The sequence below is a fragment of the Mus pahari genome, chromosome 7, assembly GCF_900095145.1.
Source record: "Mus pahari chromosome 7, PAHARI_EIJ_v1.1, whole genome shotgun sequence".
Lineage (NCBI taxonomy): Eukaryota > Metazoa > Chordata > Mammalia > Rodentia > Muridae > Mus > Mus pahari.
The window spans coordinates 62,309,502-62,323,136 of NC_034596.1; the positions used below are offsets into that span (position 1 = coordinate 62,309,502).

General features: G+C 36.6%; 1 protein-coding gene across 1 annotated transcript in view; it reads right to left on the reverse strand.

Moving 5' to 3' along the window:
- Mdga2 (MAM domain containing glycosylphosphatidylinositol anchor 2) overlaps positions 1–13,635 on the reverse strand; it is a 744,628-nt gene that overhangs the window by 90,545 nt on the left and 640,448 nt on the right. The window contains exon 9 of the mRNA XM_021202038.1: positions 1,502–1,771. Coding sequence (XP_021057697.1) covers positions 1,502–1,771 — 270 coding nt within the window. The remainder of the gene's footprint in view (positions 1–1,501; positions 1,772–13,635) is intronic.

Below are 13,635 nucleotides of genomic sequence, written 5' to 3' on the forward strand. Positions count from 1 at the left end.
GAGGAGAGAAGAGAAGAGAAGAGAAGAGAAGAGAAGAGAAGAGAAGAGAAGAGAAGAGAAGAGAAGAGAAGAGAAGAGAAGAGAAGAGAAGAGAAGAGATTCACCATGAAGTGCTCATCATGAGCAGGGGCGTCACAGGAGGACGGTGAGAAGCAGAGGCATCCAGGGTGAGACTCAGAGGGCAAAGACTGAATCACGGGGCTGGGAAGTAGCTTAGGCCATCACAGTCAGGCAAGAATAAATGAGCATCTGCCCTGCAATAATGCTGAAGTTTACAATGAATTTATTAGGCCTCCATGTCCTTTATTTGGAAGCAAGGGGGTATGCAGAAAAGCCTAGTTACCTTTACAAGGGCAGAAGGTTCAGTATGAAAGGTCACAAAAAACCAACCTTGACATCCCAAATTCCATCCCTGGATTCATATGTTAGAAGAGCACTAAATCCTGCAAACTGCCCTCTAACCTCTACACATGTGTAAGGTGCGCATGCTCACAAATTATCAAAAAGGTTTTCAATGACATGGGCCAAAATAAGAGTCTAGTAAAATCAAAAGGAGCGTACAGTGGAAAAAACAACTTCATATTCCTTGGTAGTAAAGTGAATTTTATCTCTCTAATATAATGTTTCAGAAAGCAAAAATGGCTCAAAGAGAGTCCAGCTTTAGAGAGATTTCTTATAACCAGAATGTGACACCTAGATTTCTTATTAATGAACATGTTTTCAGTCCAGAACTTTTTCCTTTTTTTCATAATAGCTTTTCAAAGATGACACAGGGGCCAGTTTCCTCATTTAATATCACAAATGATCTAACAGTCAAATGTAATTTTACTAAGAGAAAATAACATTGAAAAGGTAATTTCCTTTTAATATATTTCAAAACTCTGGTTCAAAATAGCAAAAGAATATATTTACTATAGCATAGAGAATATTTCAATAATTTCAACAAGGGCCTAAAATTATACAAATCGGACATTCAATTGTTTACGACATCAAAACTCATCAGTGATCCCCACTTATCATACTTTGTGTACAGTTTATTGCTCTACCTTGAAATATCTGAGAACATGTGACAAGACAAGAACAAACTGAAAGGCTTGGACATTGAGAGGCAATAAATAGTAAGAAAACAAAACGTTTCTGCTCCTCATAAAACCCAGCAGCCCAGGTATCTATCTATACCTCCAATCTTATCTCAGTCATACTACTGACCACATCAGCTGTGCTATCACTGAAATGAACCAACAAAATCAGAACTTCTGCACTTCATTGGAATTCAGATAAAGGTCTGTGTTGTTTTATAGGCACAGACATTGTTCCCATCAAAAAGGCAGACTTGCCCTGAAAGCAAGCAAGTAAAAGTTGCAGCTAGAACGGCCAAATGGTAAATTTATAAACCCATCCATTTATAAAGTGATTTCATTCTAACATCCATGTGAGCCTAAGATCCATTGTTCTGATGGCATATATTTTTTTAAAAAAACAAAATAATTTAGTGTCTTACCTGTAACAAGAAAGCTGCATCTCCCTGCTCCAGCTTCATTTATGATGCTGCAGTTATAAACTCCATAGTTTTCATTGGAAAGACTCTTTAGTGGGTATTCTGTATACTCCTGAGAGTCAAACTGACCGGTCCGTAATAATTTATTGCCCAGACGCCACTCATAGGTCAGCACACGTATTGGATAGGCTCTCAGGACTCTACAGCTCATGGTCACACTTCTGTCCTGTCCTTGACGGATTTCCAAGAATGCTGGTTCCACAGCTGGGGGATCTGGGAAAAAAGACAGGTTAAAACAGATGAGGATTTCAAAACAGCAATCTCCTTGGCTTCTCAATTAGGAGAGGGTATTTTTAATAACACATGTTACAGGGAACAAGAATAAGAGGTGGATGGAGAGTATATTTAAAGGGAGCCAGGAAATAAAGTTTTCTCAGTGTGGACAATAAATAAGACTCAATGTTTTCCAAAAACATTTACAAATTTCTTTGTTTCCTTCTAGCTGCTTCCAGAAAAAACAAACAACATAATTTTCACGATTATTCATTTACATGGTAAGGCACTAATGTGGTTATAGATGCACAAACAGAATCAAGACAGGACTTTAAACTTGTATATGAATGTACAGAAGAAAAAGTTCAGTTTGATCTGTACATTATAATTATCACTTTTTGAGCTCAGCTTGTGGATTTGATGCTTATTGGTTCCTAAAACAGGTAAGACAAATCAGCAAAAGTTTTTTAAAAAGGGATTAATTTGATTTTCTTGGACTGAAAATCCACAGAATTCATGTACAAACCTTAAGCACACTTTGCAAATTATACCTCAGATTAAGATAGCTTTCATTTCCACTGTAATAACTCACTTATTTGGTATCTTTAGGAATTTTTCATATAATTGAAACTTGCTGTCAAAGCTACCTAACTGTTTGTTGTTGTTGTTGTTGTTTTCTTTCTTTTTTTTGATGATGGAATTTCCAATAAACCATTTATAGGATACAAAACACGTCTTTCCTTTTTTTAAAGAATCTTTATTAAAGCTTTTAATAATCTTCAATTAAAAGTCAATCTCTGAAATTGATGTGACCTACACATTTGTATCAAGGAAGATGTATTACCATATGGGGCCGAAAGGGCAGTATAAAAACTGTCAGCTGTACCTGGTGGGCCTTACTTAGTGCTTAAAGTTTTGCAGAATTTGTAACTAAGTCTGGAAATCTTTACACACTGTGGTGCTAGTTAAATATGTTTGGTCTCTATCCTCTTTGTCAGCCAATTCAATGGTCAGTCTTCTTTCAGTAAAGATTTTTAAGTCATTCTGTCAATCTCAGTTTTATCTACTCAAATTTTTCTCTTATAGGTCTTTCCCTAAAGATAGTAAGGAGTTTTCTATATGCAAGAAAAAGGTAACTTGCTTTTAATGTATTTCATCCTATAACACTGGCAAAGCATTTAGAGAAAGGTGGGACCTGTGCTGTGCTTTTAGGAAACACAGGACATGAAAGGAGTGTATGTCAGAAAGGAGGGCATCCCAGCCATGAGAGGAGGTTACTGGCCAAGGAGCCAGTGAGCAGGAAAAGCTTAGAGAAACACAAATCAGCAACCAGAGGTGGTATGTGAACTACCACTGTGGCTCTTGAGAAAATGTCAGTAGAAAGGTAGGAGAGTCTATGCAAGGATACTTGGCCCTTATGTTACAGTTAGGTCTTATAGGGTCAGTATTAGGAAAATTACATGAAATACAGGACATACCTGATCAAATTATTACTCATATTAAGTCCTAATAGCATCATCATTGAAGAAAAATACCTGTTGTTGAAAAGAGGGCATGAACCAGGGGGGAAATGAAAGCTGGGGGTGGGGGGGGCACTCTATGACAGTGTTAATTAAAAAAAATAAAAAGATGACCACCTGTCTAAGTGGAGCAGGAAGTGATGCCTTATGCAACAGTGATGTCAATTCTACAAATGGGAAGAAAAGAATGAGAATCCAGTATATGGTTGGCCTGTTGATTCTGTGTGTATGTGAGTCACTCTGGTAGCAAAGTGTTTCTCCTGTTATCCCCCAGCCCTTTTGGTTTTTACTAGGATGACTCATGGTCAGTTGAAAGTCCATAGAGACTCACTCCTCCAATCCTCCAAAGGTGTTAATGTTTCTGTATGACAGGGTTTTGCTCTGTCACCCAGAGGAAAAGGAAGAAGGAATGCTCCCATGTGAAACTGTAGTTTGATAGGTCAGATTGTGCCTACGAGGACTGACTCGTTAATTGATTGGTTACCTACTCATTTTAGTGGGTTAACATCACCTAAAAGATTTTAGTAGTTTTAAATTTTTTTGTCTTGTAACTCTATCTCCCTTTTGCTTTGCCTATTTCTCAACTGTATTGTCAAATCATTGAAGTGGAAACTCAAGGGTTCTATGGAAAGTTGTTTGGAAGGTGTTTTGCTGGGGCAAATACTTGAAGGAATGTTTCGCTGAAGCAGACACAGGAAAGAGGATGCTCTGCTAAGGCAAGCATGTGAAAGGACACGTGATGAAGGATTCTTTGCTAACAACAGGCATGTATTGGTCTGCCTTACATTGTGTAGTTGAGCTGCATTTGTCAGGATGCCATAGAGAGAAACACACCAAAAAGCTTCTGGTGGTGTGCTGCAGTTTGTTGCCACTTCCACAGACTGGAGACTTATTTGATGTACATGCTGAGGCAAGAGATCTGCTAAGGCCAAACTTGTGCTGAGGCAAGATCTGTGCTGAGGCAAGGCACTGGGAGGACACATGATGTTTGGAGGGTATAAACGATTCCACATAGTGCCGGAGTCCGACCTTGGCTTGCTGGTACTGTGCAATGCTTGTGAGTCTCATCTTCACTGATCTTCTCATCTTCACAGCCCAGAGGACTTCTTTTGATATTTCTGTTGGTTCCTCCTGCTGACTTGAGCCAAGGCTGAGGCTTGGCTGTCTCTATCAGGTCTTGTCAGTATCTGAGCTGTTCCTAACCCTACTCTACCGAACTGGTGTATCTGTGAAGTGTGTGCGAGTGGATCAAGCTGCCACTGTTGACCTGTGAACTGAACTGCCGATTTCCAGACATCACGGATGGGAGTTGCTCCAAAGAACCTTTCTAAACAGGTCCATTTCCCCCTTATCCTTTCTTTTCTGCTACCTCTAGTGGGTAGTTGACTACAGGAAAGTTAAAGTATTTAAGAACCATCATTAAAAATAGAATTTGAAAAAATTAAAGTTATAAACCATATAAATTTTAAATTTTAAAAGTTCATGTTTTTATACTGTAAACTTATATTTGTCTCTAAGATTTAGTTTTAAAAGATTTATTTATTTTATTTTATGTATATGAGTACACTGTAGCTGTAAAAATGGTTGTGAGCCTTCATGTGGTTGTTGGGAATTGAATTTTTAGGACCTCTGCTTGCTGTAGTCAACCCTGCTCCCTCTCAGTCCCTGCTTGCTCCTGCCCAAAGATTTATTTATTATTATAATTAAGTACACTGTAGCTGTCTTGAGGCACACCAGATGTCAGATCTCATTACGGGTGGTTGTGAACCACCATGTGGTTGCTGGGATTTGAACTCAGGACCTTCGGTTGTCAATGTTCTTACTCACTAAGCCATCTCACCAGCCCTAAGACTTAGTTTTTAACAGTATATTTCAACACTATTAATGTATCTATTCATTCATTTATCTAATATTTGCATTTCACATTTTGAGAAGATTTTATTCTGAAACATTCAGCATCCTTCCATTTCCCAGACATCTCCAGATAAGTCAATTCCTATCTCCTGTCATTTCCAGACTGCTGGGCAATTCTCTGCACCCGGATACTTAGTATCCATTCATTTACTTGTTTGAATAAGATTGTTTGTTCTCACTTTGTATTTTTTTTCTAGTTTTTTTTTTTGTTTGTTTGCCTTCTTTTTGATTGTTGGATTTATTCAATTATCCAACCCCTACCTTGCTGTCAGTTGGGATTTACCTACTCTAATATTTTGATTCCATCATCACAGTATTTGAAAAAAAACTAACTCTGAAAATGTTTTTATTCTTTAGCTCTCATCCTAACATATGTTACCAACTAATGAATTTTAATTTTCCATTGCTTTTAAAATTCTATTACACATCAACTGAAACATTAACATTTCTATCCCGAGTTCATTAGCCCCATGTTCCTTAGTGCGGTAAGGGCTGTGACCCATGATCACTTTCTGTATTTCTGTAGTCACTATTCTGAATTCCATATCACATCTTTGCTTATAGCTATGATACTGATATGCAAAGAATATTTTCTTTATTAAAATATTTCCAAGGCACACAGTTTTATAGGCTTATAGGTTTGGGGTTTTTGTTTTGTTTTGTTTTGTTTTTTTGTTTTGTTTTTTTGTCAACACATAGTTCCACTGTCTTTGGATAGTCATTCATCTTATTGAAAAATTATTTCAAAGCGTTACATTCTGAGCTACTTTTCTACCTAGCTCCTTTCAAAATCATTTTGTTTTGATACCTATGGATCTATGCAGTGTTTACAGGCATCAACTTACTTGTAGGTTGTCCTTAGAGTTGCTCATTTACATTTTTCTTTCATCTATGATATCTTGGAACAGTCTCCTCATCAACTCTTCACATAAAACTGCTTTTGTCAGGCACTGGCATAGCCTCACAAGAGGCCAAACTTTATATGACCCAGCAAAAGGGAAGGCCTGGGCCAAGTAGTGGGAGTGGGTGGGTAGGGGAGCAGGGGTGGGGGGGTAGGTATAGGGAACTTTAGGGATAACATTTTTAATGTAAATAAAGAAAATAAAAAAAAAAGAAAAGAAAAAAAACCTGCTTTTGTCTTCTTTAAATTCTTACTTCACATATCTTTAACATTTTAAAAATTCTTCTCCAAAGTCTTTCTGTTGGCTTGTTTTTCTGTGTGCTAATAAATTCCTCTGAGACAACACTTCGTTAATTCTTTTTATAACTCTACTTAATCTGCTAAATGCATTCATGGTCTTTTAAATTCAGTAATTCAGATTTAATCTAAAAAAAAAAATCTATACAATTCTTCTGCACAGCTGCCATGCCAGTTTATATACTTCTGTATTACCTTCCAGCATGTCCAAAATTTGGCAAAGTCAGGGTATGTAGACTGTCTGGAGTCTTAGTCTGCAATTCCCTGCACCTGGATATTGATGGTAGAGCAGTGAGCCTGTCTAGTCACACGAGCATAGGGAGAATATATGCTACTTTAGGTTTACCTTCACTTAGGAAATTTTATTCTGCATAATGGCTATGTAGACAGTGTTGACGTTACAGGGAGCTCTTCTCACTGAACACTAAACTATCTTTAATGTCCTTATCTATCTTTAATGTCCTTAAACAAAGTCATGATTTCCCCCTGTTTGACAATGAAGAGCTTGAGTATATTTCTGCTGCCTTTTCTTCAGAGTTCATTGTGTTTCTGTCCCTTAGTAAATGTTGATGCTTTTTCTATACTCTGAAGCCTAAATTTATGTTGATTTTTTTTTCTGCAGAGAAGATTCATGTCCACAAGCAAATACTAGCAACATTGTGATTGTACAAATGTTGCTCCTAGCTAAATGTTTAGCTCTGTCTTTTCTATTATATTTTATTTTTAAAATAAATTCATATTCTATCTTTGGGAATGTTGTGTTGTGACCACATGCATCCCATCTTTGAATACTTCTATATCTACGATCACCTTCTACACAACCCAAATTAGTGGTTATTTTGTTGTTGTTGTTTTTATTGTTGTTACTGCTGCTGTTGCTGCTGTTTGGTTGGTTGGTTGTTTTTTTTTTTTTTTTTTTAACACCCATTAAGTCTAATTTGTGCTGCCCATATATTCTTGGATGTGTAGTCTTCTACTTTCTTAAAGAAAACTCATTTTCCTTGTTCCTGTATCTACCAACTGCACATAGCTCCTCTGTTAGGGGTGAGCTAAATCCAAATGAACTAAATAGTTTTAATAGACCCTATCATCCAATGCGATAGAAGCAGTAATTGAAAAATAATTTCACATCAACAACAAAAATAAGGAATCAATAATCCAAGGCCTGATAACTTCAGTGCAGAATTATCCTAGATCTTCAAAGGATAGCATACACTAAAATCCCTCAAAGTATTTTGTAAAATAGAACACGAAGGAACATTTCCTAAATAGTTTACAAAACCAGTATCACTCTGATGCTAAATCCAAACAAAACCCTCTCAAAAAAATAAATCATAGGTCAATATTCTGACTAAAATAGGCTTTGCTTTCCCCTCCCCAGATGTTCCTTTGAGTCATTGTTTATTTCAGTGGCTAGCTTACTAGCTTAAGGGTCTAAGGGTCTGGCCTGGTCTCAGTAATACAGATAGCATAGAGGTCTGCTGGGCTATTAGCCTAAAAGTTGTCTGGTTCTGGATGTGAGAGTTTGGGGGAGCCTCTGGCTGTAATGGCCAGAATTTGGGGGAGCCCCAAATGGGCTGTAAGGATCATTTGGATTACTAGCCATTTTTGGTCCTGGTTATAATAGATTGATATGGCCGGGCCCAACAGATAATGCAGATAATACCAGGCTATTAATCAGTTTTCTGGATGGACTAATGGATTTTTCTTCTTTTTAAATGGAAAGATAATCCTGTGTGCTTAGCATTTCTGGTGTTTCTGGAGATATGTGGACACAAGGACCTTTGTACTATGCTCTCAACACGTACTTAAAAGAAGTCTCTTTACTTATTTAAACTATAGATCATGAAGACATCTTACAATGTTGTTTTGGGGACTAAATGAATATATAGGTATTTGAAATATACAAACACAGTAATGCCAAAGAAATTAACCATAAAATCTTATATTTTGTTTTTTCTTCTACACTAAGCTAGAAAGGTCCTACAAACTTATTGATACTTATTTAAAACAGAATTTCCCTACTGCCTTTAAGGTAAGAAAACCACAGATGACAGATGATTTATTGGGGGAAGTCTTATGATTCCAAGAATTAACTCTAATGTGGATCTGTTTAGTAGTGACCTTTAATGTCTAAGTCATTAGTACTGTTTATGCTTTCTGCATTGAAGTGCTTCATGGGGTAACCACTCTCTTCCCTAAAGTGTTAAGTGACAGAACATAGCCCAACACGTGTTTAATCTCCATCCCAGACCCCATTAAAGAGTCAGGAATAGATTCTGTTAACGTTTTATAGGCCAAGTGGAACCATGTCACCAGACAGTAAAACTGGTAAGGCCAAGCAGATTAAGGAACCCTGGTAATACTCATAATTGAGAGTAGAAGGCATTTGAATCAGATTCCTGTCTGGAGCATGTGACCAGGACACCTCACTAAGAGAACCATGACAACCAATCATTTGCATAGGACCCCGGGTTCTCCATGTTTATGAGGTATCTAGATGGGCTGGCTTGAGGGTTTAGCCAATGAGCTTCCCTTACAGGACATTCCTTCCTGGAAAAGGTATTTAACCTCTGGCCCACCATGAGTAATTCATATGTATCTTTTCCATCATGAATAAACAGTTTTAACAAATAAGGACTGTCTCTCTCATCAAGACCCACCATGGGGAGAAACCTTTGTTAGTGATTCTTGCTGCCTAAGTCTAAGAGAAGGACCCTCTGCACTCTTGGCAGACCCACAACTAAAGGTAGCTCAATACATGTTCAATCTCCACCCCACATCCCATTAAAAATTTAAGAATAGGTTCTATTAATGTTACCAATATTATGTTAAAGATTGTCCTATATCTTTATTGCATAAAAATTTATTTGTTCTTTTAGTAAAAAAAATAAAGGATCTTATAGAGTTGAACAGGATTGCCTCATTTTGTTTTCAAGCCCATCTTTATTTAAATGCTTTTATTATATAATGTCTATGAAATATGAAAGCTTCACGTTTTTTTCATGCTGAACTTGCACAGGAGGTGTCATGCTAATCTATGGATTATTCCAATTTTAATGTATGTACTGGCAAAGAGAGCACAAAATTTTCATGAGTCTTTAAATATATTATTGTTTTTTAAAATTAAAGTATACTTTGCTTTATCTCTGTTACTCATCTAAAACTGTCCAATTATCGTCCAGCTGTCTTTTCAAGAGTTATTTATGTAATGTCAGAAGTGTTTACAAACTAGTCTCTGATCCCTCTTTCAAGAATTATATGCTAACAAAGACATTTCCCCTATAGTATTTGACATCCTCAGAAATTGGACAACTTATATGCATTTTACCATTAACACTGATGTCCATTTCGAACAGTAGGCCAGACATCTTGAGCTAGTTAGTAGGTATATAAAGGAAAAAATCCTAAGTTCAGAAATACTTCTTCTGTAGTGTGCTTATTGCGATTAATGTCTTCACAGTTTTCAGTGGTTACACTTTTGCCTTCAGACATACACATTCATGCCTTTGTGTAGCGTGGTACACTATGTACAAGGTGATTGCAATTTGAAATTCATTACTAACATGTTTTCTTTACCCTCCAAGCTTTGTCTCAGTGTGATGCTTGATGGTTTTCTGTTTCTCACTGTTGGGGTTAGTGTGCTTGGGCCAACTTCTATTCATTGTCTTCTTTGAGTAAAAGAAGTAAAGCATAATGAATTGGTATCTGTTTTTCAAAATCAGGACACATAAATTGCAAAGGGGAAAAACATTTTGAAATCAAACTGCTTTGATTGAGTCTGCATCCTTCTGCTTTTAGATGAGTAACATTTCTTAACTCTTCTGTTCTTTAGGCTCTTCTTTAACAAAATGTGTTACTATCATAAGGGTATAATCTTTATGAATATTTTAATGCCCACGGCTGAGTCAATACTCAATGGCTGCAAATATAGCTTATTTTAATAGCATTTAAAATGATGTTGAAGTAGACGCTTTAACGTGTGTGGATGTACCGTGTCTACTTTAAGAATCATTTATGCTCAACTGAGAAAAGCCTATAGTAGCTCATTTACTTATCTTATGCAACCCTACTTTTAGCATTGCATACACTTACATGGATTTTATATAGTATTTTGTCTCTGATTTCATTAGAATTAAATATTTTGTAATAAATATCTAAAAGAACTGTTTATAGCATAAAAAGCTGGTTCTCTTCAGTTACTGCTAACGTTTTAAGCGCCTGCAGAGTCTTTCATGTTGGCTGATTTCTTACTGCACATTTCATTATGGCTGCAGAGGTTGAGCCTGCTACTAGGTACTGAAAGGAGTGAAAAGCAGAGATCATCAATATCTCTCATGGCAAAGGTGAGCCTTTCATCACGAGAGTTTCCATAGGCAGATTTCCGCTGGAACATAATGAGCGAACTCCAGTTTCATATCCACTGGCTTTCTGAGAGAAAACCATCCCGACATCCAAATGTTTCTGAGAGCCTTTTAAATAGAAGTAATGGTTGATGCAATTCGGGTATGCTTTCCAACTCAGTCTATTAGACTTTATAAAATCCTACTGTACTTGAAAAAATTAGAAGCAAACTACCAGATGTCTTTATGAGCCATTAATAGGGTACCCTGGGTTCTTTAGGTGAGGAAAATGACACTCACATTTAGAGATGGTCTCAAAAAGCCATGGTGTAGAATAATATATCAGATAGAGGGATCCTCATAAAAATAAGTATGTGTTTTAAGTTATATCACTGATAGAGAAAGTTAATTATTTCATTGCTTTAAAATGATTTTTTAATATGAGTAATAATCAACTGCAAACATTTTAAATGTTGTTACAAATATGACTGGAGAGTGACTGCGTAGTCACATGACTTGTTTGCGTTGTACTCCCATATTGTCAACCTTCCCTGTATTTAACATTCAGTTCAACGGTGCTTTCTTTGGTCTTACAAGGTCTTCCAACTTCTAGGGTTCCAAAATGTTACATTCTCACACAGTTCTCCTCAGCCCTGCAAGTTTCTGTCTGGTTCAACAGAGTCCTAATGATTCAGTATGCTGGCTGATTTCCCTCATACATTTTCTAGTAAATCATTTTATTTCCAACCCCTGCTTGGTTCATCACCTACACTGCACCTTCCCCATGTCTTTTTTCCTTTCTCGTTTCACCCCACTAAAACTGAATCGCCATTCCCTGTATTTAATATTACATACCATATTTAAACACGTATAATATACACATAAACAAATGAGTATACCTTTAATTTTAATTAAGCAGTATTTAATTTAGATAGCTCCTTAGATGAATGTCATATAAATCTACTACGCCATTAAAAATACAGATTTGTCACAAACATATCATTTACACTAACTTGGTAGACAATGAAGTTCTAAGAAACATAAGTGTCTTCCCCACCCCCACCCTTGCTGCCCTCGAGTCTTTAGAAATTAGGGGAAATGTTCGGAAGGCATCAAAATTGTTACTAAAATTTTGGTGATGGTATTATAATGCCAAATCTTAGGCCAAAGTATACCAGGTTTTGTATTCAGCTCAGTGACTACGAGTAACAGAGAACAGACTGTATGTCCCAGACACAAGAGAAAGTAGACATAAAGATTTCCTTTGCCTTCTTTTCTCCTCTTGCTCATAGCTTAAGTTCGTAGGCATTCTTCAACGTGTTTTCTATTTAGCAAAACTATGTTTCATTTTCTTTGAAGATGAAAGCATTTTGTATTTATTAATAAAACTTCCCACAGGAAACAATATAAATAAACCAAACCAAACAAAACAAAAACAACAACAAAGGATATAACACCAAATGATTCTACTTTCAGCATCAATATAGTTATGTCAAAACATGGTTCCCACACTGTTAATGTGCTCTTTCCCCTATTCTAAGATAAAAACTGAATAATTTTTTTTGTTCAAGAATTATTCATAGGTAAGAGATGATTAATTATGTTGCAAGATAGATTATTTGTTATAATATGTGAAAAATGTCTACTGTAGGTGCTAACATTCAAAGCAAGCATGATGCTGAATGGATTTATATGAAAGAGAAAATTATTAGTAGCAATTTAAGTAGCATTATGTTGATCTGAGAGATGCTAGACTCTAAATATTAATCTAAACCATCAACCAGTGCAACCAAGATGGTAGACACTTTCACTGAATCCTGTAAGAGCGAGGGCCAGAAAAGAAAGCACTGTGTAGTGTGGTATAAACCCTTTTTTTGTTGAGTAACTGGGGTGCTGCAGGTTCAGCCCTTGAGATCCACTGGAGACAAGGGAGGTGCTAGTTCAGAGCCTCTGAGAACACAGAGATGCTGCCAACAGTCATAGGTTCCCTATTAAAAGCACAACATCTATCCTAAAGAATGGCTTGGAGGCGAGACAACATCTTTCATCTCCAAAGAGTTTCACTGTTTTGGTTATGATATATTTACTTTCACAGACAAAATTTGCAATTTAGTTCTATTCTTAGGCTTTCTGTATATAAAATGTATTGACTATATGCAGAAACATACAAGTCAGTGTTCAACATTATCTCTCTGTAAAAATATAAGCACCTCAAATTTGGAAATCTTTTGACCACGTCTAATTTAAAGATCCTTATTTTATTTAAAAGACATCACATATGTATGCCAATAAATAAATATATATTCACACCACAGAGAACTGTGTGTTCTTTTATTATTATTTTTATTATGCATAAGAAAATATTAGATTCTGAACTATATATTTCTCTCTCTCTCTCTCTCTCTCTCTCTCTCTCTATATATATATATATATATATATATATATATATATATATATATATATATATATATATCGACCTGGCTAAATGAAAAAACAAACACACACAGAAACAAAAGCAAAAAAATAAATAAATAAAAAGGAAAGGCCATGACTCCTCCTAGGAATGTTGGAGGAGAAGGTTTACTGTAGATAAGTAGGAGAGCAGATCCGGAGGGAGAAACTTGTGAGACAATCCAGAGTGAACAGGACCAAACAGAGTGGCATGTGTGGAGAGGGGGAGGGGAAGGGAGAGGTGAAGTAGCTACAAGGACAAAGGAGGTGAGTAACCAAACTGGATTACATAGGGGAGAGCAGCCCAAGCCCCTGGGCTGAGTTGTTTAGTTCAGGGGATGGGGAAGGTTATCCCAGCCTGGAGAAATTCTGAAAAGGCTGGGGGGAGGGGGAATGGAGTGTGTGTGTGTGTGTGTGTGTGTGTGTGTGTGTGTGTGT